Raw genomic sequence first — 12,678 nt, 5'->3', positions numbered from 1 at the left:
ATATGTTGGTGGGGTGAACTAGTCAGTGATATAGTCAATTCTTGATCCCTTTTTGACTTAATAGTACCAAATTAAAATATGATTACAAGGAAGAATACCTTTGCTGTTTCTTGGGGTGGAGGTGTAGTAGGTTCTGACTTGTCCTCGTTGTTACCTAGTGGACTTTGGAGACGAAGATCATCTGCAGCATGTTCTGCAAGAGCAACTGAAAAAGAACATGTTTTCGGTTCGTAAATTTCAATATAAAAATTACAGTGTCTGATTATAGCCTTTTTCCTTTACCCACTGCTACTTAGTTGTAATAAATATTCAAAATAGGTGAACAGAAATTCAGACACAATTTTACTTACTCAGATTTGATGCATACTGTCGGATCTCCTTAAGCCAGGCTGGTTTCAAGGTATCAGAATGTGCCTTGATAGTGAGAGGATAATGACCAAATCCAGGAACTATATGATGGAGCTCAAATGTGTAGGGACTGTCCTTGTTATCATTCACCTCAACCTCAGGTAACTTGTAAGAAAAATTGTAATAATGTTAGTGCTTAAAGTAGATCAACCAGATTCAAATGAAAAAAGATAGTTCCAGGAGAAATATAAACAAGTTTGGTTCAAACATTTTTGGTACTTTTTATGTATACACAGAAAAACTTCCATATACCAAAACCCAAGGAAAACTTTCTTTTGCACTCATCTAAAAAATTTCCGAAAACCCACCCCGAGATGTGTACTTTCCCTATCTTTTATCTCATTTTGTAAGAGTTCTTTTTAAACAGGTTTATGAAGACAACAAATAAAATTAATAATAAATCCATACAGTCACCACATCCTGCACTCACCCACTAAATTACACATGTCTCCATTTCAAACAATTAAATTATTTCTGTATATCATATATATAAATGGAATATAAATTTTTCCATCCTAAAACAAATTTTTGCTTTCATTAAGTGCTGAAGACAAGAAGATAATCAAACTCCATGATAAGGCTACTTACACGGATAATGTCCTTGAGCACAAAGATTGACCGATCATCTGAGATGCGACGGACCTTACAGATAAGAATCCGGGCTTTGAACAGAAAAAGGTACCTTTCCTTGCACTTTCCGTCTCTGTCTGATACTGTAAACCAATCCTGAAATCAAAATACACAAATTACGTACGCAAAAGCCAAATAATTTAATGCATGGTACTGGTAGGAAAATGGTAACTTCAGGTCTTCACTGTGACAGACAGCGGGTAAACCCTTTTCAAAAAAACAAGATATCAAGAAATATAGATAACATCACAAATCTCTTAATAAATACATTTTATACAGAAACAACATTTTGAAAGAAAACGCTCTGATAGGATCACAGAATATTATAAAATATCAATCCTGAAGAAGGTCTCTATAAAATGAAAATGAAATGTACTGTTATATAAGAGGGTGATTTGGTCTAATACTGAGGAGGACAATACTTATGATGAATGATACTTCACACCCATAGTTAGATTCATCAATTTGTAACACCAGAATCTCCCGGAAGAAACCTATAACTATGTATGATCTTGAGCTTTCACTGCGACTGTGTACAATAAAATCCTCTCGGGCTATCAGCCGCGTCAAATGAAGAGACCAACGTTTCGAGGTCCATTTCTGTCCTCGTCCTCAGGGTACTGAAGTGGTTGGGGCTTTTTTCTCAACTGTGTCATATATATACCTGCTCCGGCCCCGTGTGACTGGCGGATGACATCACGAACTCGCCTTGTTATGCACGACTTGCCGGTTAGACAACATCAGTTGAGGCCAGATGTAAAGAACATATGAGACATGTACGTCTCAAACAGCGGGATAAGTCGGCGGTAGCAGAACACAACTTCAACACAGGACACCATATCGACTTTAGCGGTACTTCAGTATTGGATAAGGCAACAGGCTACATTGACCGCATCGTGAAATTCGATTGAACACCGCAAATATCAACAGAGACGGAGGTTTTATGGCCGGGCCTGGTATCCTGTGTTGAATGTTGTCTAACCGGCAAGCCGAGCTTAACAAGGCGAGTTCGTGACGTCATGCACCAGTCACTTCAGTACCGTGAGGACGAGTATAGAGATGGACCTCGAAACATTGGTCTCTTCATGTTTTAACAACTTGACGCGGCTGATAGCCCGAGAGAATTTTATTGTAACCTATAACTAATTCAACAATGTTTTTGTTAAATACAAAATGTACTTACGTGTCGTAATAATCGACCTAACTTGTGGATGTTACCGTGATAACCCTCAATGCTAGATATGAACTTGATATCGTTGGCCCGGTGGGGCACTCCAAGCATTAACTCTAGAGCCTTCTGAAGATCACTGGTGTCTTCACCAAGCCGAGAGGAGTACTTTACCAACTCCTGAGAACCAAAATAATACATCGCCTATGGTAACAACGTTTAAAGATGACATTTATATAATACACACTATGTCTTATTCTGTATTGCCACTTAAACAATCAGCAAGGAGTGACTATCATTGTAACCCTTCAAAATAAAAATGTTCTACATGTTAAAACTTGGCTTAACACCTGTACATGCAATACAGCCTTCTAAGCCCAAGCGAAGGAGTAAAAATAAATGAAGCTGGGATGAACCCAATCACATCACCTGAATGCTTGACTTTCTTAACTTCAGTTCTGATAAACAATATGCACAGACAGATGAGAGTGATTTTGTATTACTGGGCTTAATGATGAAATATCTTACAATGTACAAGACTAAAAGAACTCCAGTAGACCAAATGTGACCCATGGGCTGAAGTTTACCAAAATGAGCCAGCCCTTTACACTGCAAAATTTCCAATGGCAATCCAAATTGAAAACTTCAATGAACATGTATCTTTGGAAACACTTGCATGCACTATACTTGTGGTTGCAATGCAGTACATAAGTAGGTCACATTTCACAAAATGTGCTCCAGATTTTTACTATAAAAACAAGCTAGCTGTGGAGAAAAAGTTTCTGGACTGCTTCCAAGAGAAGTCATTACTTGGTTTTCTCTACTTTGAGCCATTAGATGGTTCCTCCTAGATAGATTTCTTCACCAGAAATGTTTTGCTTGGGATCACTGCCAAGTGAACAGGAAAACATACATTGTAAAGTAAGGGTTGTCCAAACTGACTGTGGGTGGAATGTCTCATTAAGTGATCCCCAATTCTAAAGTTTTCACTATAGAAGGCAAATATATGAGGCCTTAACAAATTATTACTGGTTTATTTTTCTGTGCCTTCATTCTGTGAGTTTTTAAAGTTTAAAATTCTGCTTTTAGATTCAGACTCTTGTAACTATTACATAAATAACTATTTCTTTCAGTACTAGATACTGAGTTAGTCAATTCCCTATTAAAGTTGTTCCATCTGTCCATCTATCTATATGTATGAAACAACTTGATAATGGCAAAACAGATTTCCATTATATTTTGTACTGGGGAATTTTATTAAAATGTGTTAATATATTTCAGTTTTGGTTACAAGTGGACAACAGTAATGAGCACTTACATGAAAACTCCTGTGCATTTCTGTACACCAAAGTGACTGGATGGAGAATCAACAGTCTAGCTTAGTCACTTTGCTTACTATGGTTATTTTGGTTAAAGGTTACAAGCAAAATTCTGGAAAATGTATTAAAATTGGTGCATGCACATACTATCTAATTTTTCTGAGAATGACAGTGATAACAGGTGTTTTCCAACCTTTTAGCCCATTGCCCAATCCCAAGTTGGAGAACCACAACTGATGCCCTGTCCATGACTGCTTACTCAATGTATTAACAGCTACTCTCTACAAACAGACACAATTCTTTTGTGACAATTTACTTCTATTTGCTGTAAATAAATGTATCAGTAAATACAGCCTGTGCTGCAACTTCATGGAGAATAAATTATGACGATGCTCTGCCTACATTTAATAGTCTTCTTATTTCAGCTCCAAGAAGACATCTACCCAAGACCAAGCAAATCAACCAAAACCATGCCAGGTTAATGTTATTTAATTTTATTTTATAGACTACTTAATGACACAATCAGTGGCAAAGCAAATATAGCTTTGAAAGATAGGCTCAATAAATAATGGATTGGTAATGATGTGGAAGAAAACATTCATGGTCTAAATTGAAGTACTATCCTAGTATTTGCCTGCAGGGACTGAGGAAACCCATGAAAACCTCAATCTAGATGTCTGGTCTCTGGATTGAGATTTGCACCCATTACCTACAAATATGAGCTGATAACCAGACAGCTGCAATGTTCAGTGTTTATTGTTGAGACTGATGTTAATGTTCATTAGATAAATTTAGAATTTTTTACACTGAGGACATGAAACTTTTCTTTCTGTATTAGGAAAGAACAGCACTAACCTTAAGCAGGAGCTGGTAATCATTAATGCGTTGTATTGGAAGTTTGAGATGTTCAGACAGACTCTTGTCGTCACCAAGCTGTTGGCTGTGCTCCTGAAACAAAATTAATGAGGTAAGAATGACATCAAGGTAACCATATAGAAACATCAGTAGTAACATACATGTAAAGTGGTACAATCTCATTCTAATTACATCATGATACCTACCAATTTCATAAACAGTAAACCATTAAAAAAAAGACATATAACTTCCCAATAAGGAATAAGTTCATTATTTCTTCTTGAAATAAGTATCTTTTTCAACCAATTTTACCAATAACAGTAAAAACTGTGCTATACCTATTCCCAACAGCTTACTAGACATATGATAACTCTTCTGCTCTATTTCTTTATGATGCTCAATCATCATTTCCCTATCTCCTGTCTTCATGCCCATCATCAACTTTGGCTTTATCATCAACAATTATCAACAAAAATCTTCCATTCTTGTCAGTAAACTTCTACAATTTTAACTACATGGTGCAGCAACCCAGAGTTCTTCAACGAATTAAACAATTCTCTAGATGCGAAGTACTTCCACCACTTTCTCAGTACCCTGTGACAAAAAGTCTCTCCATGACTTTCTCTTGGTGTGTATAACAAAAATTTGAGAAAATTCTAAATCACAGGTAAACACTTGAAAATTGCAGGAATTGCGTATGTGAAGAAAGGCAGTATTCAGAGCTCAATTCAGCAGTACCCCATTTAGATTTATGGGGGAGTGAAGGTATAGTTCTGCACATTCTAACCTCAGCACTAATTGGAGGTAATGATCAGCTTCAGGCACTGACTGCTTTACTCCCAGTGAAAGTGCTTCCAGTACCCACTGGGTAGGAGCCTGAATGGGTCCCAACACAGATCTCGACACGTTGGCGAACAGATGAGGAGCTCTATATAGATTTCAGCAACCAAACTTTTTTTTAAATATCAAAAAAGTTAAATCTCTGAGGTTCAACTATGCTGACAACTAAGCCCACCGTTGAAAACTACCTTGAGAAATTTAAAATAATTTTGCATAAATACATTTCCCTAAAATCAATTTTAAATTTATCTCCCCACCTCCTTCTTGGTCTTCCAAGAAAGGTCTTTCATGAGTGATTTGATTTCAGACTTACAATTTTATGTTCTTCCTCAAAGCATGACATCACGCTTTATAACCACGCTTAAAACATAAAGATATTCCTGACTAAATCTCCTCAAATTTCATTGTTTTTAATAACACTTTCTTCTGCCTGGCAACTGTTTTGATTGCAGTTGAAAGTCAAGGGCTCTGTGATAAAGTGTCAGTTCAGCTTTCCATTCACTATGACACAACCTTGGAATCACTTCTTTTGTTTTAAAAAAACATTTCAGTAATTATTTAATGTGATTATGAGAGGTGGCAAATGTTTTAAAACTAAATTCTCAGAAAAACATTTGCATCTAATAAAGACGATGTGCAAGAAGGATATTATAAAACAGAATTTCTTTATTTAGACATGGACGGTTCAGAATCAAATGAGTGCAAATCAGGAACCTTTTCAATTTCTGGATTATAACACATTTTAATTAATTTCCAACAATTTTATGTCAAAAAATTAAGTTACAAGCGACATTTTCATAAAATATATACGTTACTTAACTGTGATGTTAATTTCAGACTGCTAAATTAATAAACCCTTTAGTTTCTTTGTAATCGGTTTAATGATCTCCACTCACTGGTTTCTGAACTGTCAACGTGTTACCTATAATTATCAGCGTGGCCAAAACCATTTCTGTGCTGTATATGTACCTGAGGTAAATAAGACGAGACATTTATAAAATATACTTATGACGAAACTGCTTGGAATTTAGTCACTTCGAGGGCCAATAAATGGATAAAATGTAACATTAGGATTAACCTTAGGGAAGCAAACTTTGAGAACATGAATTAGACGAGGCTGGGTTATGCCATGTAGTCTGGTAGTTTGCCGACGTCGGTAAACTTCTACCCGATTACACGGTACAGCAACCCAGAAGAAAGCCTCTTCATACGCGCCACCGAGAGACTCTCAAATCTCATTTAGACGAGGCTTATTCACGATCATTTTCAATGAACAGTTTGGAAGTAATGTTATTGAACCAGTGGGTTCTGTTAACATAAAGTTAACTGTTATTTGACTAAAAATAACAACCGTCAATTTCAAAATAACTTAATGTGTGAATACTGATTCAGAGCCCGGGAACACGCCAGTAAAGCAATGCTATTTGTATGAAATCATAAAGCTTTAGTCTTCAGACTCTAGAAGTTGTTCTAGAGTTGGCGCACGAGTTTTTGAACACTAGAGACATGTTCCTTGAAACTACGGTAATAAAAGCTGTCTTTGTCCACACCGAATCCAGAACGTGACATCCGACTGCTGATGAATCAGTCACATGATGTCACTCTGAGCAAAAAAAAATTGCATGACGTGAAAACAAAAGTGGAGCGTCCGTTTGAATCACGAATTATTTGTGGCACCGTGCGAGTTATTGGTCGGCTAGCCATACAATGCAGTTCATTCACGACTAGAATAGTTAACAACCTTTTAGTGATCTGTAACAACACAAATTAACCATCGCTTTCAAGTAACTAAACAATGAACAAAAAAACCAGAAGTCGTTACCATTTATCTGAGCAGAACCATCTCAGTTGTTATCAACTTGTAGAAAAGAACTTGAAATCTACAATTGCAATAAAAGGGAGTTCACAACCGCACAGGTTTCTCCAGAAGAATGGATTCCTTACAGACAGCAAAATAAGACGCTTAAATGTGTTAAAGGGGTCAGCACACAACGTTAGACCTGTAGAAAAATCCGTACTGGGTGGAAAGATTTCGAGAGACAAGATTTTCATTTAGAGATTCCTTCAGTAACACTTAGCACAAGTGAATTTAATACTTTATTATTTTATTCATCAGTCAAACCGAGGATCTGTCTGTCCGTGTGTCTGCGGGTTCCAATTGTCAGTCAAGCACAAGAACTCCTTCCTACCTGTTAGTTGTATGAAGGTGTAGAATGTCCAGGGCTACTTCCAACACTCGGTCTCATTCGGCCACGACTAACTGCACACAAGTTCTGGGCGGACCAACGAGAGGCTAAACATAGATCGTGAAGAGTGCCAACATCGGATGTCCACCAAAACCACGACATTCGGTACATCGCACTTTAACGTTATAACGCCAGGCAACACACGAGCAACACTCAAAACACTGAAGATCAGAACACAACTAAAATATGTTTGGCATATCCATTTAAAATCTTGCGAGATTTCAATTTCTCACGACGGCAACTACGAGGATAATCGTCTTCTGCGATAATCTCAAAGAAGATGACCGACAATACAGACGTACCTACTGTTTCAATGAGACCCTGAAATCTCACTTAGTAAACTCTGCCCTGATGATGATGGCAGTAAGCACCTCTGAAACGATTTCTCCAATATTAAAATTAACTGAAATCGGGTTATCAGTTCTCACAGCATGATATCAAAGCCTAGCAGGTTAAGAACCAGTGAAGAGTCTTTTATTTCCAGGTTTTGTTCCGGTTATGTGGGTGACTATAACATTCTATTTATGTTATGCATATAAGACGTAACGAAGTTAGTACATATCAAGCAAAGTTAATTGGTTTACAAGGGTTTGAGACACTCTACACCCTAATGACTCTAATCTGAAACTAATGAGCAAACGAATTGGCCACTAGATATGTACGCATTGCGACTGCAGCGCCACTAACACAAATATGCGGCTGCTAAGATTTGGTCTCCAGTTAATTTCAGGCGTATTCAGCACCAAAATAACATGTGATTGCTGTGTATTTGCAATAGGGTCTGTGACGTTAGAAGTATGAATGAGTTCAGAGCTGCAGAGCTCTGCAGCCAAACCAATAAACAGACGCCTCATTTCTTTACTCGGTCATCACACTGTTTGCCAAAATAATAATAACTACGTGCTTGTCGATCTCATATCTTCGGTCTCACACTAAATCCCAAATGTATGGAGTTTTATTTCTTCCTCCAACACTCAACACATGGCGCCTAAAACATGCGCAATTTTTCCTTTCTTTACACAATTATCTATTCATCACTAAATATTATCATTATTATCAAATGACCAACGGTGAGATAAGCGGGAAATGTAGCATGCACGGGGGATATAGGAATCATACAAAATGTACGATCAAGTGCGAATTTCTTTCTGCGCAGATAACCTTCTAAACTAACCTAACCTAACCCAATTTATCGTAAATCAGGGCTGCCAACGCAATAGTCACTGACGTAATTAGGATCGAATTTTTTATCAAGAGAATGGATGAACGAACATTCTTGGAATTTTGCATGGATGTTGTACCACGTCAAATTCCATTTAAAACTCAATCAGAATCGATTTTACACATCATGATCTAGTACTTTGTTGCCAATAACTGTCAGGAAATCTCGGTCATTTTGCTTTTGAAGTGTGAATGGAGGAGACGACGTCGAAGACCTAGGCGTAGAAGAGAGAATATGAAACTTGATTTAGGCGAAATAGCCCTGGAGGGTGTGAACTGGATTCGTCTAGCTAAGTGGATGTATTGGTGGTGTGTGGCGCCTTCATGAACACGAGTGCACTATTTGGTCTTTAACAAGTGACTCTGTTCCATGGAGTTAGTTCGTCAGTATTTAGTAAGTTTAAAAAAATTATCATACTTGTAATGAGTTACTTGAATCCTGTTTAAGGACCACAACAGTATGACCTCCATTAACACACGGATTTTTATGAGAATTTAAAAGTGCTTGTATAGGTGTATTGTTTTGAGGTATCGAGAGTAGGTTATCGAAATTTACTGCTGAGAAATTCCGTTTCGTATTCGGCGAGTTCTTAAATCAAATATTAACCCAGAGACGCCTAATTTAAGGTTTTTCTTGGTTCCCTAGGCCTTGACCGTTTCCTTCATATTCTTTACAATTCGTTATTCATTAAGTGTGCTACCATTCGACGCTATATAGTCTAAGCTACGGGCAACGTCGTTAAATAAGCCATAAAGGGACAAGTGGGAATTATTACTACATATTAGACACTCGTCTTATTTGCGAGAAAGAAGATTTGAAAGTTACTAAATAACCTAAACAAACTGAAAATGAGCCAAATAATTCGAGAATTATTCATATGTTGGCAACCACAAAATCAACATACCCACAAATATAAATACACACCATGCTAATGCGCCAAATATAGCAGACCCACCTGATTCTCACTCAGGGGTGGCCTGAACACGATTGCATCCGATTCTCTAAAGGAGTGTGGCAAAGACTGATTCATTATACCGGTACGATGTTTGACACGTGCCCATTGTCTAAGGCATATTAGATTTACGGACACTCGACGTTTCGAGTGTAGGCTCTACCCCCGTCTTCAGATGACTGGTAGTCATATGCTAACAGAAATGTATTGCCTTTTATTTTTAAAATTAGTGGCTACGGTTCGGAGACATTAGAATCTGAAATCCTACAAACTGTTCAACGTTTTTTAAGGTGCCTACGTTGAAAACCGTTAGAGAGAGAACAAAAACTTCAGTGTGTGGTGTGTCACCTAACGGAACATTGCAGGCGCAAGGTTGAGCGACGTAATTCTGCCACGTCATAGTTCTGCCTGCTCGCTCTTATCGGAAACAGCGATGCTGACCGCTGACTGGAATCTTACCATAATCAATGTCGATGTGGTGATTCGACTCAGAGAAGAGACATAGGTAACGGATGGGCAACAACCATTTCACTTTCCCTTCAACAAATCATTCGAATCCACGAATATCATCCACCCTAAATAAAATCTGTAGCGGACAGCAAATGGAGTCGCCGTTCTTACCGACTGAGCACGCTCGAAATAGTGTGCTCCACATTTAGAGCTCCTGTGTGTATCCTCAGGTTTCGACGAACGCACTCTGCACACGATAAAATGGCCTTAAAGACATGTCTAATTTTAAATGATGACCAATGTTTATCACCGGCTGAAGAGTATATTTCCATATTCTGTTTAAACGTACTGAAGTTACTGAAGTGTATATGGCGATTCAACATGTAAGCTGAGACAGTTATTATACAACTTAAAAGTTAAGGAGCTAAGGTAATTTGTGTAACAACAAAAAAGTAAAAGTACGTCACTTAATTTGAGGTTTCTGAAATTTAAAAATACTAATAGCACTGTTTATTATTATTTATATTATCATTCTTTCGTACTTATTATTTAATATATGCGTGTAAGGATAATTAAAATCCAATTTTTAACCTCAGATAGCAAAAATTGAATATTTCATCATTTCCTTCACATATATTAATGACAAATGATTAGGAATTCCGAAGAGAATAAAACATACGATACATAATTTTGTCCCCAGCTACTGAAACTAAATTTTTACAGCAAACTTTGTTAAATTGAAGGTAAATTCACAAATTCGGATGATTTAATTATTCTGCGTATGGCATAAATCAAGACATGGACAGAAATATCGTAAAATTCAATTAAACCACTGATTACATAGTGAAATACTTTAAACTTCAAAGTAGCGACTGCATGATCAGTGTCACTTGTATCTGACCGTCTGCATCGGACGCAACGCCTGCGCCATAGCGAGGAAGTACTTGCTGTTCCTGAAGACTTTAACCTTGAAACAGACCTAAGTATAGGAACCGGTCACATTCCAATTTGTGCACAGATAACACTGATTTAAGTGTCACAAATGTACCAGTGAAAGCTCAGAAAACAGGTAGAAACAACCCGACAAAAATAACTAAATTTCAATATAGTCTTTAATTTTTATTTGGGTTTTTGTTGTATAAAAATATAGTATTTCTCTTGAAAATGGTTAACATCAGAGGCACTCTGCTAGTTACTGATAAACAATGTTTGTTGTTATAAAAATATCAAACGGAATTTTCGGTTTACAATTCCGCTGATGTAATTCTGAGGTACAAAACTGCGCCCTGTCCACACATTGGACAGGACATTCTGACTCATTTGGCAGAGCCAACACATAAATCGACAGATAATTTTAGCCACTCGGATCGCTTTATTAACACGGATTCTTACCACAATCTGGCACGCACACTATCTCAAGCAGCTATGTTTGTGCTTCAGTTCTTTAGCTTTTAGATCGTAAAATAAGACGCATTTGTGCCCCCGCCAGTTATTTATATGTATTACATAAATTCCTATGATTCTATCGGTACAATGGCCTCTGTTTGCTTCTTTAAATAACCCTTTTGTTTTCCGAATTTTTATTTATAGGCCTACAAGGTGGTCACACTATAAAAGTGCAAGTGTTTTCATGTGATAAATATTATTAACAATAATACTACAAAATCAAACTTGACTTTAGAAAGGCACCTCTTTTTTTCAATTTTTATTCCAACATCAAAATTCACAAATTGATAAGTCGGCCCTGGATACTGCCTACTGTTTCCTGTGATATTAAATTATTTTAACTTTGTGTCTTCCTTACTCTTTCAACTTCAGTCGTCCATTCCATGTGAATTTAATACAAAATGGCCTCAGGCACGAAGTAGCAAGCTTTCAAAGCTTCATTCTTGTGTTTACACAACTCAAGAATAATCAATATTTTAATTTAAAAAGATTTATTGGTTTTTCCCTGTGGCTGATTATTAGTTTTGCTACTGCATTATTTACGTGGCGTCAAAAATAAGACATAATAATTACGAATAAGACAAAATATCGGCACTCCTTTTGTCAAGTCCGGCTGACCAGCAAAGCAGAAGTGCCCTTCATGACAGCGTTTTTATTAAAATAATTTAACCTTTTGAAGCAAAGTCTCAAAATCAGTGAGCCTTCAGCACAGCACGTGAATTTTATGTGTAAAAGAACTGATTAAGCATGAAGTATGTGGCTATAAGCTTGACCATTGTGGTTAAATTCCTTGCAAGGCAGGATTTTTCTCTTAGCCAACATATCCAGACCAACTCTTGATTTCAGCCAGCATCCTAGCCATTGAATACTGGGGACTCATTCCCTGTGTCTAAAATGGCTAGAATAACCTCCATTTGCTGTCCAAGCTAAGAATGCGTAAAGCTTTTCCTTTCACTCTACCTATGCATCTTAATGTCATGTTTCTTAGGCTCAGTGACAAGGTTAACTTACGTTTTACGTGCATTCTATAAATATGTATGACTTCCAGTAAATTAGTGAGACATGCCAAGCAATTTATTTAGGCCCTAAAGTTATGTGAATCTTAGAAGGAATTAAATTGAATGAAACTTTCCATTTTAATT

General features: G+C 37.1%; 1 protein-coding gene across 9 annotated transcripts in view; it reads right to left on the bottom strand.

Moving 5' to 3' along the window:
- The window catches only part of LOC110841541 (Obscurin), a 122,179-nt gene that overhangs the window by 66,817 nt on the left and 42,684 nt on the right, over positions 1-12,678 (bottom strand). For 7 of the 9 annotated variants that reach the window (XM_087352862.1, XM_087352861.1, XM_087352857.1 and 4 more), the window contains 5 exons: positions 4,381-4,473; positions 2,222-2,386; positions 997-1,134; positions 351-513; positions 99-205 (listed from right to left, as the gene is read on the bottom strand). In XM_087352862.1, the coding sequence (XP_087208988.1) occupies positions 99-205; positions 351-513; positions 997-1,134; positions 2,222-2,386; positions 4,381-4,473 (666 nt within the window). Of the gene's footprint in view, positions 1-98; positions 206-350; positions 514-996; positions 1,135-2,221; positions 2,387-3,718; positions 3,737-4,380; positions 4,474-7,409; positions 7,719-12,678 lie in introns of those variants that run through there. The other 2 variants (XM_022087237.2, XM_087352864.1) reach the window with 2 other exon arrangements.

This window comes from Zootermopsis nevadensis, unplaced genomic scaffold (genome assembly GCF_977971745.1).
Source record: "Zootermopsis nevadensis isolate Lab colony 2312 unplaced genomic scaffold, Znev_1.0 Znev_ptg000021l, whole genome shotgun sequence".
Classification (NCBI taxonomy): Eukaryota; Metazoa; Arthropoda; class Insecta; order Blattodea; family Termopsidae; genus Zootermopsis; species Zootermopsis nevadensis.
The sequence above is the reverse complement of the archived record's forward strand: the minus strand, read 5'-3'. Positions and strand labels throughout refer to the sequence as shown.